The sequence below is a fragment of the Lynx rufus genome, unplaced genomic scaffold, assembly GCF_022079265.1.
Source record: "Lynx rufus isolate CCGP_SWC_20201006 ecotype Redwood Valley unplaced genomic scaffold, mLynRuf1.p SCAF_3, whole genome shotgun sequence".
Taxonomy (NCBI): Eukaryota; Metazoa; Chordata; class Mammalia; order Carnivora; family Felidae; genus Lynx; species Lynx rufus.
In genome coordinates, this window is record NW_025814845.1 from 161,475,069 (window position 1) to 161,494,893 (window position 19,825).

Consider the following 19,825-nt stretch of genomic DNA (forward strand, 5'->3'; position numbering starts at 1 on the left):
AAAGGAGCTGGGTAAGGATAGGGCAGAGGGATTACAAAGGAGCATAAGGAATCTCAAATTTTGAGGGAGATAAATGTTCACAATCTTGATTGATATGATGAGATGATGATTTCATGGTTGTATATATATGTCAGAATTTATTACATTTTCCACTTCAAATACATTGCGTTTATTGTATGCTATTTATATTTCCATAAAACTTTTAAAAATACAGTAAGAGAATATTCTTTTTTTTTTTTTTTTTTTTTTTTTAAATTTTTTTTTTCAACGTTTATTTATTTTTGGGACAGAGAGAGACAGAGCATGAACGGGGGAGGGGCAGAGAGAGAGGCAGACACAGAATCGGAAACAGGCTCCAGGCTCTGAGCCATCAGCCCAGAGCCTGACGCGGGGCTCGAACTCACGGACCGCGAGATCGTGACCTGGCTGAAGTCGGACGCTTAACCGACTGCGCCACCCAGGCGCCCCAGAATATTCTTAAAATATATAAAATTCAGGATGAGATAGTGGTGCTAACAAGTTACATCAGCCAGCACCAGCAGACAAGTTTAAGGTGGGGTTTCCTTGGCTGCCTTGCAAAAGTATGCTGAGTTAAGTGAGAGCCCCAGTGGCCAAGGAAATGAGAACTGCTTGTCCTCTCAGGCCACCTGAGGGATGTAGACTGGGGTACTGGATGAAAATCTTGGGGTAGGAAGATCAGTAACACCTCAGAGAATTGGAGGAAGGATGCTGGATGACAAAGCCCAAGCAGGTTCTTTGTCCTCTCTTCCTCCCACCCCTTTGCCAAAAGGGTCCCTAGGCTTCTGTTTTCTGTTTACAAATTTGTGTGAGCAGTTTATTTGGTATAGAGTTGGGTGGTGTCTCACGTGCAAGCTAGGACATCCAATCAAGAGTGAAAATAACACCTTACAACAGTGATCAAAAACTACCTGGACGATCAATAGGGAAATGACACAATGTGACAAGGAAATGACACAACGGGGAAAATCCCGAGTTTTAGACCTCAGCAACCGTCGGCAAGACACCGCCCTCCAAAGTTCTCCCCTTCCCCGCCCCGCCCAGGCTTTTCCTTCCTTATTGACTCCTCCGGGAGGGGCGGGAGGCGGAGTCAGCCTGGGCCCCGCCCGCTGAGCGCGCCTCCACCCCGCAGCGCGCAGCCTCACCAGAGTCGCTTTACGGCCGAGGAGAGGGTGGGTCCTCACCTCGAGGCAGGACGCCGAGCTGAGGGGCGGGGAAAGAGGTCTTTTGCGGCAAGACGTAAGTGACGGCGTAGGCGGTGCGACTGCAGCTGGAGGGCAGAGGAGGCGGGTTCGTGTTTCCCGGGCCGAACCGGGCTGTGGGGGGCGCGGGGCCTGGGCCGGGGCTGTAGCTAAAGGCCCGCGGTGACAGCATGGGTGAAGGGGAGTGGGGCGGAAGAGGCCTTGGGCTGCTTTGGCCGGTGGGAGGGGGGGGGTGGGGGGGCTGTCTTTGGTCCAGGCCGGGGATCTGACCCGTGGTTGGTGTCTCCCCGAACCCGCAGCGCGCCCGTCCTGTCCTCGCCATGAGGCCGCAGCAGGCGCCGGTGTCCGGGAAGGTATTCATTCAGCGAGACTACAGCAGTGGCACACGCTGCCAGTTCCAGACCAAGTTCCCCGCGGAGCTGGAGAACCGGGTACGCAGACTGGCTCCCCACACCTGCTCTGGGGCGAGGGAGGGGGCTCTTCAGGGACGGGAGGGAGTATGGGCCGACACCAGACCCGTTTGATGCCTGCCTCGCGGTTCTGAGGAGGGGCAGGCAAAGGAGGTGCCTTGGTCAAAGGAGGGCCACTAAGCAAGATGCGGTGTTGGGAGGAGGACGAATAAAGCCAAGCCCCTGAGTGTGATGGCCTTATAGAACTCGGTGGTGCCGAGTGCCGGGAATCTGTACCCAGCCAGCTGTCTTCTTACCCGGCCGTCTCCACACCTCCACCCGGGTTATTGACAACAGTGATGAGGAACTAATTCCTGAGGTTCCAAGCCACCTAACTCAGCATGTTGTAAACTGTGACCTCCTACTTCGCCACGCAAGAGTAATCATCATCATTCTTGTGACTGGCGTTTGTGGCCATTGTGCTGGTCGCACTGCTCAGCAGAAAGGGTTTATTAAATGCTGTGCCAGACAGTTACAGACAGGCTTTCTTGGAACCTGAAAAACCTAGAAAACCTGGACAGGGAAATGTCTCCGAACAAGGCCTTCAACTTGTTGTTCCCAGTTAAGATCACTGGGAGCCACCTGCGTTGTGATGCTTGCATATTGAAACTGTCCTCAGGATATAGGTCCCTCAGACAACTCTGCACACAGAAATGGAAGAAGGCACTGTTTCCTCTTTCGTAAGAGTTAGGGGGAAAAAAATCAGTGAATTTTATTTTAAAAGTACAATGAAGTGAGCATATGTGACTGTGTGTTTTCTTGGGCCCGCATGTGCTCACCTACCCAAAGAAAGATCTTTTGGTCTTGAGCCATGTTACCTTACATTCAGTTTACTTTTCAGAGGTCAGTTTCTGGTAAGATGGGAGCAGAGTTTTGTGCTCTTTTCTCCTTGATTGGGAAGTGAGCGACTGAGGTGATGAGGTGTGCTGTGGGTGTGGGCGTAAGAAATACTGGTCATGGGATAAGTGGGTGTAGATGAGTCTGTGCTAGAGAAATGTGTAGCAGTCCTTTAAAATCAGCTTGTAACAAGGTAGGTTGTTCTACCTGATTGCCAAGTTTGGGAAATCAATGTATATCAATTATAGTGTCCTTCAACACTGTGGTCAAGTTAGTGACCCAAGTATGTTTCTTTAAATGCAAATGAAAGATCAGATATGCTTTTCTTTTCTTTCTTTCTTTCTTTCTTTTTTTTTTTTTTTTGAATGTTTATTTATTTTTGAGAGAGAGAGAGAGAAACAGAGCATGAGCAGAGGAGGGGCAGAGAGAGAGAGGGAGACACAAAATGGGAACCCGGCTTCCAGGCTCTGAGCTGTCTGCACAGAGCCCCACACGGGGCTTGAACCCACAAACTGCGAGATATGACCTGAGCCGCAGTAGGACGCTTAATAAGACTGAGCCACCCAGGTGCCCCAGATCAGATATGCCTTTTAAAGAAGGTTTCATATTAGTTTGTCTGTGAAATGCCACATAAACGCTACAGTTTATCATTTCGATGTTATGAGTTAACTCAGCTTGACACTGGCTGGACATTTCCACTGTGGTTTGAAGAGGTAGAAATTGAGCACAATGCCTGCTGGCTAGAGCTACCAAATGTTTTTTTTTCTTTAAATAATTTAACATCACAGTTAACATGTTTTCTGTGTTAGGGTTTGTATGAAATGGATCAAATGTTTTATTTGCAAGCCTTTTATGGAAAGTCTGATGTACACTATTTATGTACTTTCAAATCAGAGTGTAAACTATACACTTATTTGGATGTTACAAGATTTCTTTGTTTAAAGGTTTTAAAGTCAAACTTCTAACTCATAACTAAGCCAAATATATGTATGCAGAAACACATTAGCCTTCCACTCTGTGTGGTAGAGCCTTTATTTTATAGTCTGAATACAGAAACACAATGTAGTCACAGTACTCCACTGATTTTTATCGAAAATTGATGTTTCTAAATTCTGGAGGCCTTTTTACTTCTTTGACTTCAGATTATAGACCAGAACTGCTTATGACTCTGAGTACTATACGGAGTGTTATTTGGTGCTGTTCAATTGTGTCTTTGAAGGATTTTTCTTCTTTTTTTCTTTTTAAATGTTTGGGTTAAAACACTAGTTTATGCTTTAAACTGCTTGGGAGAGCTTTTGATTTTTCTTTTAATGTGTTGAAATCAAATTTAAATTACAGGTTTAAATTTTCCTTGCTTTGTTTGATGGAAAATTGGAAGGTTTCTGTCTTTGTTTCTCTACTCCTTACCCTAGAAATTGTACTGATTGCTCTGCCACTGGGGCTGATTTTCCTTTTGTGAGAACATCACACTTGGCAATTTAATAGAGGAAGAAACTAATATACAATGTTTTGTATTACTTTAAAGCAACACACACACACACACACACACACACACACACACACACGCAGGCATTTGTACCCTTTAATCTGAGAGTGAGGGCACGTTCTGCCTGTTAACAAGTTTACTTTTTCCGTTGCCTGTTAGAATGTAATACTTTGATGCTTAAGTACTTTGTTGCCAGGACAATTCTTAAAGAAAGCCTTAGTCTCACTTTAGCCAAAATACAGACATCTAGACACCCTGGGTCTGGGTAGGAGAGAAATGAGTAAACTACAATTGAAGCATTTGTTCCCCTACATACCTTTAAAATATGTGTCTGCATCTGGTTCATAGAAATTACCTTTGACTTGTGATCACTTTAAGCTTCAGCCCCATGCTTTCTACCACATTATTCAACAAGAAACAAAATTTCTGGGAAAAGGAGTCTGATTCCTATTTCCGTTCTGATTTTCAATGTTTATTAGTCCAAATTTATGTTGGGCTCCCACTTCACAAATCTCCCAATTTTGTCATAGCACCTATATCAGTCTTCAGGTACTCAAGAGAGAATACTGAAAGGTATTTTTCATAGTGAAGGGAGTGAAAGAAAAATGCCCACATTTGTTCTGTTGAACCCTCATATGTTAGGTCCTTTGCCCTTGCTGCTGTCTACCCTGCTGTTTACCTTTTTTCCCCTTTTCTTTTTTAGTAATCTTTCAAAGAAATTCTTGACTTTTTAAATTTCTTTTTTAACCTTGTAAAAAAGTCCTTCATGTTGGTGGGCTGGTTTGTTTGTTTTTCTTTAATGATCTATGATTTGTTTCCATCCTATAAAGCATTACTGTCTTGGAATAGCTTTTTTAAGAATTCATGTTTCTAGTATGATCAGTAATTCTGATCTGAAAGAAGATGTTTCTGGGTTGGAGCCCATGGTTTTGAATCACGAAGCCAAAGAAACGTAAATAATTCATGGAACCTTCCTTATCAGATCATAACATTTAAGTAAATCAATTGTGAGTGTTTGAAATTATTTAGACTTTTGTGGATTTGCTGATGTGACAAACTGAAGGTGTTATTTTAGGCATAATTAGGTAAAGATAACAATTTGTTACAAATATTTGTTTGCAGAGTGAATAGAATTCATTTTCAGGGAATGAGAACTCTTGACGTCAATTCTCCAAATGACTGCTCTTCAAGTGGCGGCTTCCCGCACCATCTCTGCCCATCCAGCCCTTTTCAGAAACTCTTAATATTCTAGGAAATTAAAAGTAGTTCCTATTGAAAAAGCAGGAGAGCCACCACCATTTTAAAGTTCACATTAAAGTTTTTCATGCCGTTGGCTCACCGCATCCTCACAGTTTTTCCACACGCAGAACAAAACAATGATCACAACTGCCTCTAACCTAAAGGGTTTTAATAGCTTAAGGATGATGACCATAAATTGTTTTACATTTTAAAAAATTATGTTCGTGGGACTGTTTTGTCTCAAACTGTATATTGAAGTCCTTTGACTTTTTTCTGAGTCTATATGTATAGACTTCATAAAGGAGAGCATTCATATGTAAGGAGTTACTCTACTCGTTTCAGGAATAAGGGAGTTTGTGTGAGAGGGGCCCTATAGTAAGGACAGATAAGTTGTCCTTTGTTGCCAAGAATGATAGTGTGGCATGAAATACTCTACTAATGGGATGAAAATCCTAGGGTAGAGCACTGAGATGTGAAAGTACTGTTAGCAGAAGAAAGTGAAAGCAGATGATTAGAGTGAAAATGGAAGACAATGGTAGTATTAGGGTCAATGTGGGATAATGGTGTCACTGAATAGAAGGGTAACAGGAATGACTTGGTGTGAAGCATTGTGTGATAGTTTGAGATTTTGCCTTGTTCAGTGTGAGCTTTTAGTAAATTCCAGTGTTTAGGGACTCAATTTAAGATTACCTGCTCTTAGAGATTACCAACTTACAGGTGATGGAGAGTAAGGAATGCACTTGTGATGAGCACCAAGTGATGTATGGAAGTGTTGAATCACTATGTTGTACACCGGAAACTAATATTACGTTGTATGTTAACTCACTGGAATTTAGATTTAAAAAAACTTTAAAACAATAAAAAGATTACCTGTCCTTTCCAGATAAAGAGAACTTCTCCTTCCTTTTGTGCTCCCGCCATACTTTATATATGTGCCCACTGTAGTACTTTGTCAATTTATTATGTCTTTATGTTTACATACCTGTTCTGCTTACATGACTTGTCAACTCCTGGAGGACTGAGTGTCTTGTTCATCTTCCTCAAAGGCCTGTCCTAACATCTGATGATAGGTGCTCAGTAAATGTGAATATAAGTGAATGGAAAATGGAAGGATTGTATAATTTTATTAAGTTACTTGAAACTCAGTGTAGAGAATAAAGAGACACCATACTGAGCCTTGAAGATATCCAGTGTCCATAAGAGGGATAAGATTTAAAAAAAAAAAAAAAACTAAGCAGTTTCAGTAACATAGGTCCTGATTTAATCATCCAGGAGGTTTGCCAACTATTAGATAAGAATGTTGACAGAACAGCAGAATCAATTAGTGATAGCCAGCATTAGTGAGTGGCTGATCTTTTTTCCAAAACTTACTTTAAATTCTTTTTTCCATACAGATTGATAGGCAGCAGTTTGAAGAAACAGTTCGAACTCTAAATAACCTTTATGCAGAAGCAGAGAAGCTTGGGGGCCAATCATATCTTGAAGGCTGTTTGGCTTGCCTAACAGCCTACACCATCTTCTTATGCATGGAAACTCATTATGAGAAGGTGAGCCAACCTTTGTTTTCACGAAATCTCTTAAAATCATAAAAAAGGTGAATTGATATATTCATGTTTACATGGTAACAGTTGCCATAAAATTTCAAGGGGCATTTATAATAATAATTCAAATTCTGTCATTGCTCCTGTGTAGAGAGCACATAGTAGAGATTCCTGAGTCTTCAGAAACCAGTCAAAATTCATCTGTTAACATAGAGTTGACATACCAATGTTCAAATTGACTTACACTTAAGATTGTAGAAGATCTGTATTCTCATTCTATCTAGCTTTTTGAGAATCCTTTTACTTTTTTCCCCAAGTCTCTGTCTTCAGTCTTATCCTCCAGCTTGAGTTCTTCTCTTTGCAACTGCCTGCTAGACCTGGAGGTGCCAGCTTCTCAATGTAGATGTCCAAAAGGCAAACCTCACACCTCCCCATTTTGTTTAATAACACCCTTCCTTTTTCAGTACCATCTTTAGGTGTGGGGGATGAAGAAGAGGGAAAAATTTATCAGTTGTCAAAGACTGAAATATCTGCTATTTTCCCATTCATTAACTTTTCATGATTTCTTCTGCCACTTTTCTAATGTACACCCTTATTACCTCTTAGACTGTCGAAATAGTGTGATGAGTTTCATTTCTTCCATTCTTTCACTTGCCCAAACCATCTATTGCTGCCTTCATGGACACTGCATTTCTTCCTCTAGCACTCCTATAAATTCGGAGGCCTCTCCTGGCTTCCCATTCACTGCCAGTGAGTAAAGCTCAAGCCCTTTCTCCAGCTGACCTCAGGCCTCCCTTTCCAGCTTTCTCCCGCCCTTTTCTCACTGTATCTTTTGGCCAAACCCGCTTCCTCGCTGGGCACCAAACATACCCTCCTAGGTTTTCCTCCACCTATAGTGCCACTCTCCCTGTGTTCAAGTCTCACCAAACCCTTAGGTGCCTCTGTCCTGTAACCTTTCCTTACTCTTCTAATTAGTATCTTTCTGACCTATGTATCCCCGCATTTTATTTATGTCTCTTTCCTGGCACTTACCTCTCTGGACTTTTGAATGTAGCAGTTTGCTTTCTTATTTGCCCTTTAAGTATGTATTTTTCTTGAGGTCAAGGACAGTGCCTTAACTGTTTTGTGTCCCTCTTCATGCATAACACCATGCCCTGGGTGCATTAGGTGCTCACTGAATGTGTATTGAATGAATTTAAGCCAATCAGAGTAAACCCCTAATACATCATTTAATTTTGAGCATGTTTAGCAACTGAAATGCTATACAGGTATCTGTACTATACCCCACACAACAGAACTGTCCCCGTGATTGTCTTGCACTCTGTGTAGTAGAGAGCAGAGAGTTGCAGCTAAATTATTTTTGTGAGTTACTGGCTGGAGATGCTGCCATATTCATTAGCATCCTGACATGAATTGTGTTAGTGTTACTAAAAAGGGTATATCTAAATAACTAAATCAGTTGTTATATTTTTCTCCATATTACACAGAGAAGCAGCCAACTTTCATTCCTGTTTAATATTCAAAATCAGAAGTTGTAAAGGATCAGTATCAGCTTTCAGTCTGTGTTTTGTCTTAGCAGCTTCTCTTTAATAGTACACTTGCTGAGTGAAGGGACAAGGGTTTCATTCATTTGATAAATATTTATCGAAAGCCTACTATGTGCTAAACAATGCACAGGGGATATAATGGAATAGGACAAACATGGTTACTGACCTTGTAGTATTTATAATTTAGTGGTAACAACTGATGTTAAGGAAACAAAACCAACCAAATTATTAATGGCAATAAACGTCTTGAAGAAAACAAACTTTCCCATGATAGAAAATAATAGGAGAGACCTAATTTAGATTGTGTGGTCAGAAAAGGCCACTGAAATGGTAACATTTAAGCTGCTAAGTGAAGGCTGCAAATCGTCCAGACCATTCAGGCAGAGAGATGGTAAATAAAAAGGCCCAGAGAGCATGATGGGTCCTGGGAATTGTAAGAAGGCCAGTGTGGAAGAGAGGGGCTGTAGGTGAATTTGGAGAGGTAAGGAAGGAGCTGTGTCATGTAGGAGTGTGTAGTCCATGGAAAGATGTTCAGACTTTATTTTCAGTGCAGGGGGGAAGCTATTTCAAGGTCTTAAGCGGGAGAGTGATATGATCAGATTTTCATTTTAAAGCAATTTCTTTGCTCTGGAGGGAAAAAAAGATACAAAAGTGGAAGTAGGGAAACCAGGTACAATGCTCCATAGAAATCCAGACAAGAGATGACGATAGCTTGGACAGGGAACAGAGCAGTAGAGATAGAAGGAAGTGAACAAATTCAAGGAATATGTTGATAGTAGAACCAAGATTGAATGAGAAGCTGGATGTAGGAGGGGAGGGTAAGGCTGAATTCATATGGATAGAAACTAGGTCATCCGGGGATGGTCATTTAAAGAAGTATGTAATATTGCCAATTTAAAGTAGAATTACATCCTCCAGAGAGAGTATTTTGTTCAAGCCTAGTAGAGTTGTCATTTCACTACATTTCACATTTGTTGATACGATTTCAGTTAACTTTTATTTATCCATGTGCATTTACTGAAATAGATACAGAAACCTCCTTCTAATGTCAGTTGTAAAAAGAAATGGGTAATTGGGTTCCAGCCAAGTCATTCACTAATTATAGGATCATGGACAAATTAATCTGAATTCTTTCAACTATAAAATGGGTATTAGAATTAATGTATTGTCTTACATATGGTAGATGCTTAATAATAAATAGTGTTTTCTTAAGATAAATATAAGGGGCACCTGGCTGGATCAGTCAGTAGAGCGAACGACTCTTGATCTTGGGGCTGCGAGTTCGAGCTCCACGTTGGGTGTGAAGATTACTTAAAAATAAAATCTTTAAGAGGTACCCGGGTGACTCAGTTGAGCATCTGACTCTGGATTTTGGCTCAGACCATGATCCTAGGGTTGTGGGATCGAGCCCCACGTTGAGCTCTGCACTGAACGTAGAGTCGGCTTAAGATTCTCTCATTCTCTCTCTCTTTCTCTCTCTCCCTCTCTCCCTGTAGCCCTCTCCCTTGCACAAGTGTGTGCATGTGCTCTCTATCTCTAAAATAAAATAAAAATAGAGATATTATTATAAAAATAAAATTTTAAAATAAGTGAGAATTTAGTGTATCTACATATATACACATACACTAACTTAAGTGTTTACATATATACACACATACATGATTTAATCAGGCATTTGTGAACTCATATACAATTTTTTTTCAAATATGAGTAATCTTTTTTAGCAGCTGCTGGCTTATTTAGCTGCTAAAACATTTGGTAGCTTTTAATTAAAATCCCTTTGACTGGGGGCACCTGCCTGGCTCAGTTGGTAGAGCATGCAACTCTTGATCTCCGGGTTGTGAGTTCAAGTCCCACATTGGGTGCAGAGCCTACTAAAAATTAATTAATTAAAATTAAAATATATATATATCCCTTTAATTACTAGTCTTGAAAGGCAGTTCTCAGTATCAGAAATAAAGTGGAAATGTATTGATCCTAATATATGTTTTCACTTAGGTTCATAGGCAATATAGAAGGCACTACTTTATATGTCTAACCAAAGTTTCTTTTTACGGGGTTTTATAAAGCGAGTAAAGACCAAATAAAATTAGTCAAGAAACCAAAATTTAAGGTGTGGCTACATGTTTTAAGTAGGTGATTTTACTGGACAATGAATAACTAGATCACGCAAAGTGAACAGCTGGAATGGTCCTAATTAAGATATGATGTATTTATACTTTCAAAAGAAAAATTTTAAATGTATATTTGTAGTTTTGATAAAATGATAAAAGTGTAAGAAAAGCTGCCTTCTCCCTCCCTCCAGTTTGTCCCTTAGGAATTTCTGTGCTATTATTTTCTACTTTATGAAAGGACAGGCTTGAGTCATTTAGTCTGTATTGTTTTAAAGACTAAAATTTTCAACCTACAAACAGAAAGCCTAATATAATAGTACTTACGCTTTGTCATGTGGGTTAAATTTTTTGAAATTGTAAATAAGCCTTTTAAAACTCACTAGAACAATCATGCTTTTTTTCCCCTGTAATGTGCTATTTATTGATTTAAAATGAAGATAAAGACTTCAGTGTTATTTCTCTATTGTTGCTGCCCATTATAATTGGGGAACAAATGGGCTCGTAGAAGCTTCTCCTCGCAGTAGCTGTCTGCCTGGTTCATAACATCCTTTCTGCTTATGTGCTGTAATCTGTAAAAGGAACACATTAGAAGGAACTTAGATATTTTCTGAAAATACTAAGATCCTGCTTTTCTTGCTTAGCCGCACTTAGGATAGTTTTTCTTAAAGGTCTGTATTTCTTCTTGAGGCTTTCTCCAGTTTAATATTCTCAAGGAGGATAATAAATAGTCTTTGCTGAGGTTGGATTGTCTTCAGCTTTGTAAATATTACACAGATTGAGGTTTTGTTGAGGGTTTGAGGATAACAGATAATTTTGTCCAATATTCTTGTTTGTTTTGACATTGATTTACCAAAAATAATAAACTGTGAGCAAAATGTCAACATAAAGCTTCCTAGGAGTGAGCATGCTGATTTGTCCTGCCTGGGACGCAGTGTGAGTTTACTCATGTTAAAGCTTTCTTGTTGCTGAAGAGACTAAGACAGTCCTGCCTTCCGCAGAGCAATATTAAGAGGATTTGGAGCTTATGCAAAAAGAAGACATTGTTTTGTTTCTGAACTGATACCTAAGTGCACATGAATGTTATTAAAATTTAAGTAAAAACTTTGCACATCAAAGTTAATGCTTGAATCAAATAAAGGCATGCTATTTCTTTGCTCGTAACCTGTGCCCAAGGAGTGAGGGAGGAAAGCTGTTCTGAAGGAATCCTTTCTTTGCAACCAGCCATGCAGACGCTTTTCTGACTGCCACCCCCTAGTGTAAAGGTACTGGAGTGAGGGCACACCGACTCTCCAATTTCCAGTTCTGTCAGATAAGCTGGGAAAGAAATTGGACAGAAGATTGAGAGTCCTGACTTGGGCACCTTTATGGGCTACTTCCTTACATTTGTTATTTTAGCATGATTGATAAACTGATAAAAAGTACCTAAGATTTTTTTTTTGCCCATAAAGACCAAGCATTACTCAGGTTCTTTGTGAGTTGAAAATAGAATGATATTTGTATTACTTCAGGTAATTAGGTAAAAAAAAAAAAAAAAAAAAAATTCTTTAGAAGTGGTATTTTTTAAGTTTTTTCTTTTAATGTTTATTTTTTGAGAGAGAGCATGAGTTGTGGAGGGGCAGAGAGCGAGGGAGACAGAATGTGAAGCAGGCTTCAGGCTCTGAGTTGTCAGCACAGAGCCAGATGCAGGGCTCGAACCCACAAACTGCAAGATCATGACCTGAACCGAAGTCAGACACTTAACCGACTGAGCCACCCAACTGCCCCAGAAGTGGTGGTATTCTTAATTCACTACTTAACCCTGCAGACTGCTCTTTTAATGATATCATGCTCTTTTAGAACATGAGATTGTAGTATTCCCAAAGATGTAACTTGAATGAATTTATTTAAATTTCACTTTCCTTCAGTAAGAAAATCCACTATACAGACTACCTAGTGTTTTAAATTCTAAATCAATTTATACGAAAGTACCTAAATTGTAGCATCCTAATTTTGTTAGTTTGCCCCAGTGCATTGTAGACCCACTCTTAAATTGTTTCTTAATTTCCAACTATTTTCATACAGTTCTTTTTCCCCTTTATGTTGTGATTGCGCTTATCTGTGACTTTATTGTATTCTCGTAGTATGAATTTAAGAAAATATATAGTAATTAAAGAACTGGATCAAAGCCTTTTTGAACATTAGAGCCAAAAAAAGGGTTATTATGATGACTTTGAATCTGAAATAAAACATGTAACTCTTTGATTTTGTATATAACTTTTAAGATTTATTTTCCCCTAGCTTATCGGTCTCAAAATTGCCCTTATTAAAGCTGGATATTTGGCAATTTCCAGAAGTTCCTTTGTATCCTATCTGGTTTTTGTCTGCATTTGCTTTGACTTTTACAACCTTAATGCTAAACTTATAAATTGAAGTTCCCATCGAGGACACAAGAGCAAACTACAGAGTAGCACTATATGCAGACACGGAAATGATGGAAGACACTTGTCATCAGAAACTCCATAGCCACTGACAGTCACGTGCTTTACAAAGGAAATAAACTTTTCCGTTTTAAACTAACTGGGCTATCTTCTATCTTTTGTTATGGGCCAACTTTGTATCATTACTTACAATTGATGAAAACATACAAACGAGAAACAGCAGTTCTTCAGTGTTAAAGGGGACGGAAGGCCAAGAAGTACTCTTGGTATTAGAAGGTATCACACTGACAACACATTATGAGTGGGAAAGGGAAAAGTACAACTAACTTTTGTGTATGTGAGCATCCACTTATTTCTCTGTATCCAGGATTGAGACGACAGGGCGGGGAGGAGGGGCCGGCACTCATGCTTTTGTGTGCATTTGCACTTTCACCGTATTGAAGATAACTTGTGACTCGCCGAGTCCATCAGACTGTGCTGAATGTCGTGTACAACTGGTGTGTGCCACATACTCAGAGCTGTATCCCTCCATATGAATATCTGTTTCTGGTTTTGAAAACTAATTCCACTGCCTGAGTATTTGGAGATCCAGCTGCTACCTAAGGTAAAATCTGATGATGACATAAAAAGCTGTGGTGTTTCTTTTCTGTCAGGTTCTGAAGAAAGTGTCCAAATACATTCAAGAGCAGAATGAGAAGATATATGCTCCCCAAGGCCTCCTCCTGACAGATCCCATTGAGAGAGGACTTCGAGTTGTATCTTTTTAGTCCAGATCATAAGGTCTAAATATCTATAAAAAGAAAATTTTGACAGTACTCTTGGGCATCACCTGGAGAGAATTTAACTCCTTTCTCATGTATTTATTTGCCCTAGAAATCTTCTGTGTGAATTGCATACCTACCATAAGCCTCTTGTCTCCAACATTTTTCTTAAAGCAAGTCTCCTTCCTTTGCAATTGTGCAGGTCTCTGGATTGTTTAATATTCTGGTTACCGTCTTTCTTGGTGGTTCTGAGGGCATCTTGTAGTAATAATGGGGGTGGTATGAGTAATGCATTTCAGCTGCAGAAACTCTGAACCTATAGCCTCTTTGAAATGCATAAACTCATGTGTGGCGAGACTTGTCATCCAAATGAATTGCAGTTCCATGGGGGTTCATCTGACTAGTTGAAATCAGTTACAGCTGCCAGATGTATCATTTCATTACCTTTGACATACTGTGCATATTTTTAGAGGCAGTAAGCTTTGAAACTCACTAAGTGAATTTGGTAAATAAAATTGCAAGAAAACTAATTTAACTTGATAACTGGAGTAATGAGTAAAATAAATTTTTTTAAAAACCTAGGTCAGATAATCCCAGGCCTTCCAGCTGATAATAATTTCAGCAGTTTTATTATCTTCCACAGCAGTGGTTCTTAAACTTTTAGAGGTCATGAACCCTCTCCCAGGAAAAAGTTAGCAAATAATTTCAGGGCATTTTGAACCCCTGAATTCATTACCTCCTTCAGTTCTCAGCCAAGAACCCTCTAGCTTCTACACTATAGCATCTTTTTCCAGAATTTTTTTTTTCTTTCTTCAAAAAATAAATAATCAGTGTTTGAGAGGGAGGACATGTGGAGTACTGCAGGCAGTTACATTTCTTGAAGATTTTGGCAAGATGGAGAAAGCATCATGTTTAACTTGGGTAGGAGAAATCCTTAATAATTTAAAAATGAGCAAAGCGAATTGACAGCAAAGTGCACAGATCACACACACCATCTTGCCATGGTCCCCTTTTATATGTTCCACTCTACAGTGTGTTTTCTTAACAGCCATGCTGTTTAGATTGAAATCACCATTTATGAAGACAGAGGCATGAGCAGTGGGAGATAAACCATCGAATTAAAGGTAAAAATAAAATTATATGACATATATGCAGTTTTTATCATTTGTAGCATGTGTGAATTTTCTTTCCTGCATGGTAAATAAATCTTTAGATTATGGCATATTCCCTGTATTGGCTTTATATTTAAAATGTGTATTTAGCCCAAATTCCATTTGGTGATCTAGAATTTAATCCTGATTTTTTTTCCCCCTGTACTATTTTCAGACTGGTTTTCTTACTTTGTTTTAGGGCATGTTTTGTTTTTTTTTGGGGGGGGGGTTCTTGTTTTAGTATTTCAAGGCAATCCTAGACATTCAAATAGTTGGATTTTGCATATAAAAATCATTTCAGCGATTGCCCTGCCCATATGATGAATGGCTTTAATAACCAAAGAAACATTTCAGAGTGGAGGGGGAGATTCTGAATATTTCATTTATTTAAGTGGCTTCATTGCCCTGTAGAAGAAACCATACCCTTAGTAGGTAGAACCATAAATGTAATTCTTTTGTTTAGAATATTTATGTTCTTCTATATCCATATAATGACTCTGAATAAGTGAGAAATACATTAGTCAGTACTGATGGGAGTCTGTAAGCAAATAACGTGGAAGCCATAGTACATGAGCATAGCCTTCTAAGTAACAGAAAATCGTACCTCATGGTTTCTGCTGATTTCAGTCACATACACTTTCTACAGTGCTCTGCTACCGTACTTTCCTGATTGGCCGTTTGCAGGTATGTGTCACTAACTCACAGCACAGAAACAGATGCTACCAAAGCAGACATACTCTTCCTTCCAGGGCAACAACAATAATAACTGCCACTTTGAGAGCACCTGCTCTGTGCCAGGTATTATACAAATGGTATTTCTCATTCTTATAAGAATTCTGCAAAGTATTTTCTCCATTTCACAGATGAGCAAACCAAGGTACAAATAGATTAAATGGTGTTCTCAAAATCATTCAGTTTAACACGTTTTGGGATATGAACCCAAGCCTGATTGACCAGAAAACCAGTTTTTACACCATGCTTCGTATAAGTACTTGCAGCAGCAGAAACATGGGGAAAGGGAAGAGTTCATCAGATTATTGTTTATCTTCCCCTTTTTTTTTTCAAGACTTTCTTTAAAAATACATTTTGTCTGCCCCTGCACAATTTATCAAACCCTATAAACCAACCAGCATTCCAAGGCTGCCACCTTTTAGCACTAGTGAAGTTGTCACCTGAATTCTTTGACTTTGAAAGCCGAAAATCTAAATAATGACATCCTCTGCCAAGTGTCTCATTTCTTTTAAAAAGGACTTGTTTGGGAACACTTAGTGTTACTTGTTCATACACTTTCTCGTGTACAATTTCCAAACTGGCATTTCTCAGTTGAGCAACCGGGAACCTTAAAGTGTGGTTTTTGTTATGTGCCATTGGAATAAGTTTATTTTATCAATTGCAGCTGTGTTGACTTGGCACAACCCATTTGTCATGACTCGTTTTGCAGCTATTATTGCTAAATATAATGTCTTTCTGAGGTGGTGTGGGGTTTTGAGCAATTACACACCAGAGACTAATCTATCAATAGTTAGGCAACTGTGAAATTTTGAAATGGGAAAGATTTACTTTAGGAACTTCTGGATAGTTTCATGAATGCAAATATTTTTGTTCAATTTAGTTTTTAGAGCTGTGTGTTCCTCAGGCCAGGATCTAGCATGGGCTGAGGTCTTGGAGGAGGGGGAGAAACTGTAAGAATAATTAATTCGATTCTGCCATTTTTCTTAAGTCTCTAAGTTTTCTGCAGGTTGAAGCATTATATGAGAGCTAATGATTTTAACAACAACAACAAAAAAGAAAATACACAAATCATGGAGATGGCCTTTATTAAAAAAACACTTAAAATATCTTTATTAAAGATTGATGGTGTTTTCTCTTTGGATTATCTTCTTTATTTAAAAAATTGGAATGTATCATTCTGTCACAATAAATTAGTGGTGATAAAAATAGCTAACTTTTGTTGGTGTTTATTATGTGCCTGCACTATTCTAAATGCTTAATTTTAATCATCACAACAACACTACAAAGTAGGTAGTATTATCCCAGTTTTTTCAGATGAGGAAACTCAGGCACAGAGAACTTAAGTTACTTATCTAAAGCTAAAAACTAGTAGGCAGCAGTTGAGGCAGCCTGGCCCCAGATTTGCTACTTCACCCTGTGCTGTACTATATTTTATGGCATGATTGGTCAGAGATTGAAATATAGAGGGCTTGGGGTGCCTGGGTGACTCAATTGATTAGGCTTCTGCCTCTTGGTTTCGGCTCAGGTCATGATCTCACAGTTCATGAGTTCGAGCCCCATGTCAGGCTCCATGCTAACAGTGCAGAGCCTGCTTGGGATTCTCTTTTTCCCTCGCTTTCTGCCCCATTCATGTTCATTCGTTTTCTCTCTCTCTCTCTCTCTCTCTCTCTCTCTCTCTCTCTCTCTCTCAAAATAAATAAAAAGAATCATCCTTCTTAAAAAAAAGAATAAGAAATATACAGGGCTTGCATTTCTGGACTGCTGGGCTATGTACTTGCTTATTAGTCAATTAGTACAGATCCAAGTATTCTGTTAGATAGACCGTAGCGCACTTATTAGGACCTCTGATCAGTTGGTGTGAGAGACTTGTTTTAGAGGTTATTTTTAGCATCCCTTTCTAAAACTCCTCCTTTTCCTAACTACAGATCCCTCCTCCAGCTGGGACCCTCATCTATCCACTGGCCGATCGCAGAGTGTCCCCTACCTCCTCTCCAGAGCATCATTCCTTTGTATCTGCTGCCAGAGCCACGGTGCCATTTACTCCAAGGACTAACTTTCTAAAATTCCACACCTGGAGTGACCTCTGGTCACTCAGCATCCACTTTGTGTCTCCAAATTGTGTAGGACTCTGTAATCTCTTGATTAGTTTCTGAGAAAACACAATGAAGCATTTCACTTTTTTTATTCAAAGCCGTTAATAAAATAAGCCGTTGGTCAGCCCAACACAAAATTCATTTCTTACCTGCCACCAGGACAGTGGTTCTCTCATTCCTGGGGCCAGCTTCCCAGGTGGCTTGAGACTTCAGTGAGTCCCATCTTAGCCAGTGTTCAGTCTTATTTCCCCCAAATTCAGAAAATGCTTTTCTCCGGGATTTTGGTGAAAGGTAGGCCGTGTCTGTGGTTTTGCTAACGCATCTCCCAGATCTCATAGACCTACCAGTTTTGCCATGGCCAAAATCTTAAAGATCTATTTCTGCTGTTCAGTTTCTCCAACGGAAGCTCATTGGAAAAACAATGTATAATGTTACTTGTTCTATTATAACAGTTATTCCTAATTAAAACAGTATTTAATGCAATTTCCAGTTATTTTTCTTTGGAGAATTTTGTTATTGCATTACCTTGAATGTTGGGAAGATGTAGTATGTGTTGCGTGTTCCTTACAAAAATAAGTAAGCACAATAAAGTGGATGCTAAACCATCAAACACATAAATGTCCCTGCTGTGTCCCTGAATGTGTAATAAGCAAGTATAATAAATATTTTAATTATAGTTTTGTTATAAATATAACTTATGAGAAAAAAATTTGATAGGAATAATACCGTATATTGCTAATTTTTAACTGTCCCTACTGGCAAACCTTATGATTCATAGACTTTTCCTCATATACAGTATTCAGTGCACAGAAATCTTAGGATTGGTTCAAGTACAGTAAGTTCAGTGATTTCCAACTAAAACTCTCAAGTCCGAGTTCGTGTTTATAGTTCTTCTGGCTGTATGTTCTTAGTGTCAGGGTTTCTTATGCCCTTCATTCATCTTCGGGGTTTTGAGAGCACTGTATTTGCAAGAAAGTTAAGAAATATATTAGGAAAGAATGAAACAAAAGTTTTACTTTCAGAGATACTGTAGGTGCTAATACTGGATTTAATCTTTCAGATTTAGTTTCTTTTATGGATCTGTTATTCAGTAAATCCCATCAGTCTGTGTAATATTTTAATTGTATAAAATTCCTTTGTTACTTTATAGCCTGTGATAGTGTATCTCTCTGCCTTTTAAACCTGTTGCAATAACTTTGCTGAAATAATAACACATTAGTAAAACTTTTCTTAAACAAATTGTCTCTGTGTCGTATTTGTTGTGATTTGGTAAAGTGATACGGTATTAAATTTGGCAGATAAATAATACTTGTAGAATCTGTGTAGACAATTTTTAGACACCTTACATTCATCATACTTTTCAGTTTATATGCTTTATCTCATAAGAGGCAGATATTTCAGCTAAATATAAACACCAAGAAATAGTCCCTAATAGTAAAAAATGTATTCGATTAAGGAAATAAAAGATTAGGATGTTTGGGGTGCCTGGGTGGCTCAGTCGATTGAGCGTCCAACTTCGGCTCAGGTCATGATCTCACAGTTCATGGGTTCAAGCCCCACGTTGGGCTCTGTGCTGACAGCTCAGAGCCTGGAGCCTTCTTCGGATTCTGTATCTCTCTCTCTCTCTCTCTCTCTCTGCCCCTCCTCCACTCCTCTCTCTCTCTCTCTCTCTCTCTCTCTCTCTCCCTCTCTCAAAATTAAATAAACATTTAAAAAATTTAAAGATTAGGATGTTTCATTAGGAAAAAATCAGTATTGTTAGCTATCTTGGATCATCTGATGACTGTTTTTAAAATGAAGTGCATTTGTAGAGAATAACTGCTTATATAGTCCATATTCTGATTTTTGTGAAATTATTTTTCTTTATAAGATTTTCAGCTTCCCAATTACACTAATAAAGAGTAAATAGTACTCAGGTAGCCAGTATTCAGAAAGGAGGTCATTAGACCTGAATTGAGTTCCTTCTGTATTCCACTTGGCCCTGGCTCCTAGCCTAAAGTCATAGTTTGTCAAGAGTAACATGCTTTGTTTCCTGTTTTGTTAAGTCCATATAAGGGAGGTCAGAGTGTTGGTGCTAGATTTCATTTATACACTGCTCTTCCCTGCCCCACCCTAACCCTTCAGACTCCATGAGGGCAGAAGTGGTTTCTACCTACCCTTGGATCTATCCCTAACCACGCATCATCATGCAGGGTGTTACATCTATTTAACACGTTTGTTAAGTGAGTAAGATACAGG

General features: G+C 39.1%; 1 protein-coding gene across 4 annotated transcripts; it reads left to right on the forward strand.

The window, feature by feature from the left end:
* The first annotated feature begins 1,184 nt into the window (after positions 1 to 1,184).
* Positions 1,185 to 18,826, forward strand: GOLGA7 (golgin A7). Of its 4 annotated transcripts, none has more exons than XM_047091170.1 (6): positions 1,264 to 1,308; positions 1,520 to 1,651; positions 6,626 to 6,778; positions 13,504 to 13,605; positions 14,668 to 14,735; positions 17,420 to 18,826. In XM_047091170.1, the coding sequence occupies exons 2-5, from the start codon at positions 1,541 to 1,543 to the stop codon at positions 14,704 to 14,706; spliced, it is 405 nt and encodes a 134-aa protein (XP_046947126.1). In that variant the 5' UTR covers positions 1,264 to 1,308; positions 1,520 to 1,540; the 3' UTR covers positions 14,707 to 14,735; positions 17,420 to 18,826. The 4 variants fall into 4 exon arrangements, with proteins under 4 accessions (XP_046947124.1, XP_046947126.1, XP_046947125.1 ...); XM_047091169.1 differs by having other exon boundaries at positions 14,673 to 14,735; XM_047091168.1 differs by lacking the exons at positions 1,264 to 1,308; positions 13,504 to 13,605; positions 14,668 to 14,735 and adding an exon at positions 1,185 to 1,257.
* Positions 18,827 to 19,825: the final 999 nt, after the last annotated feature.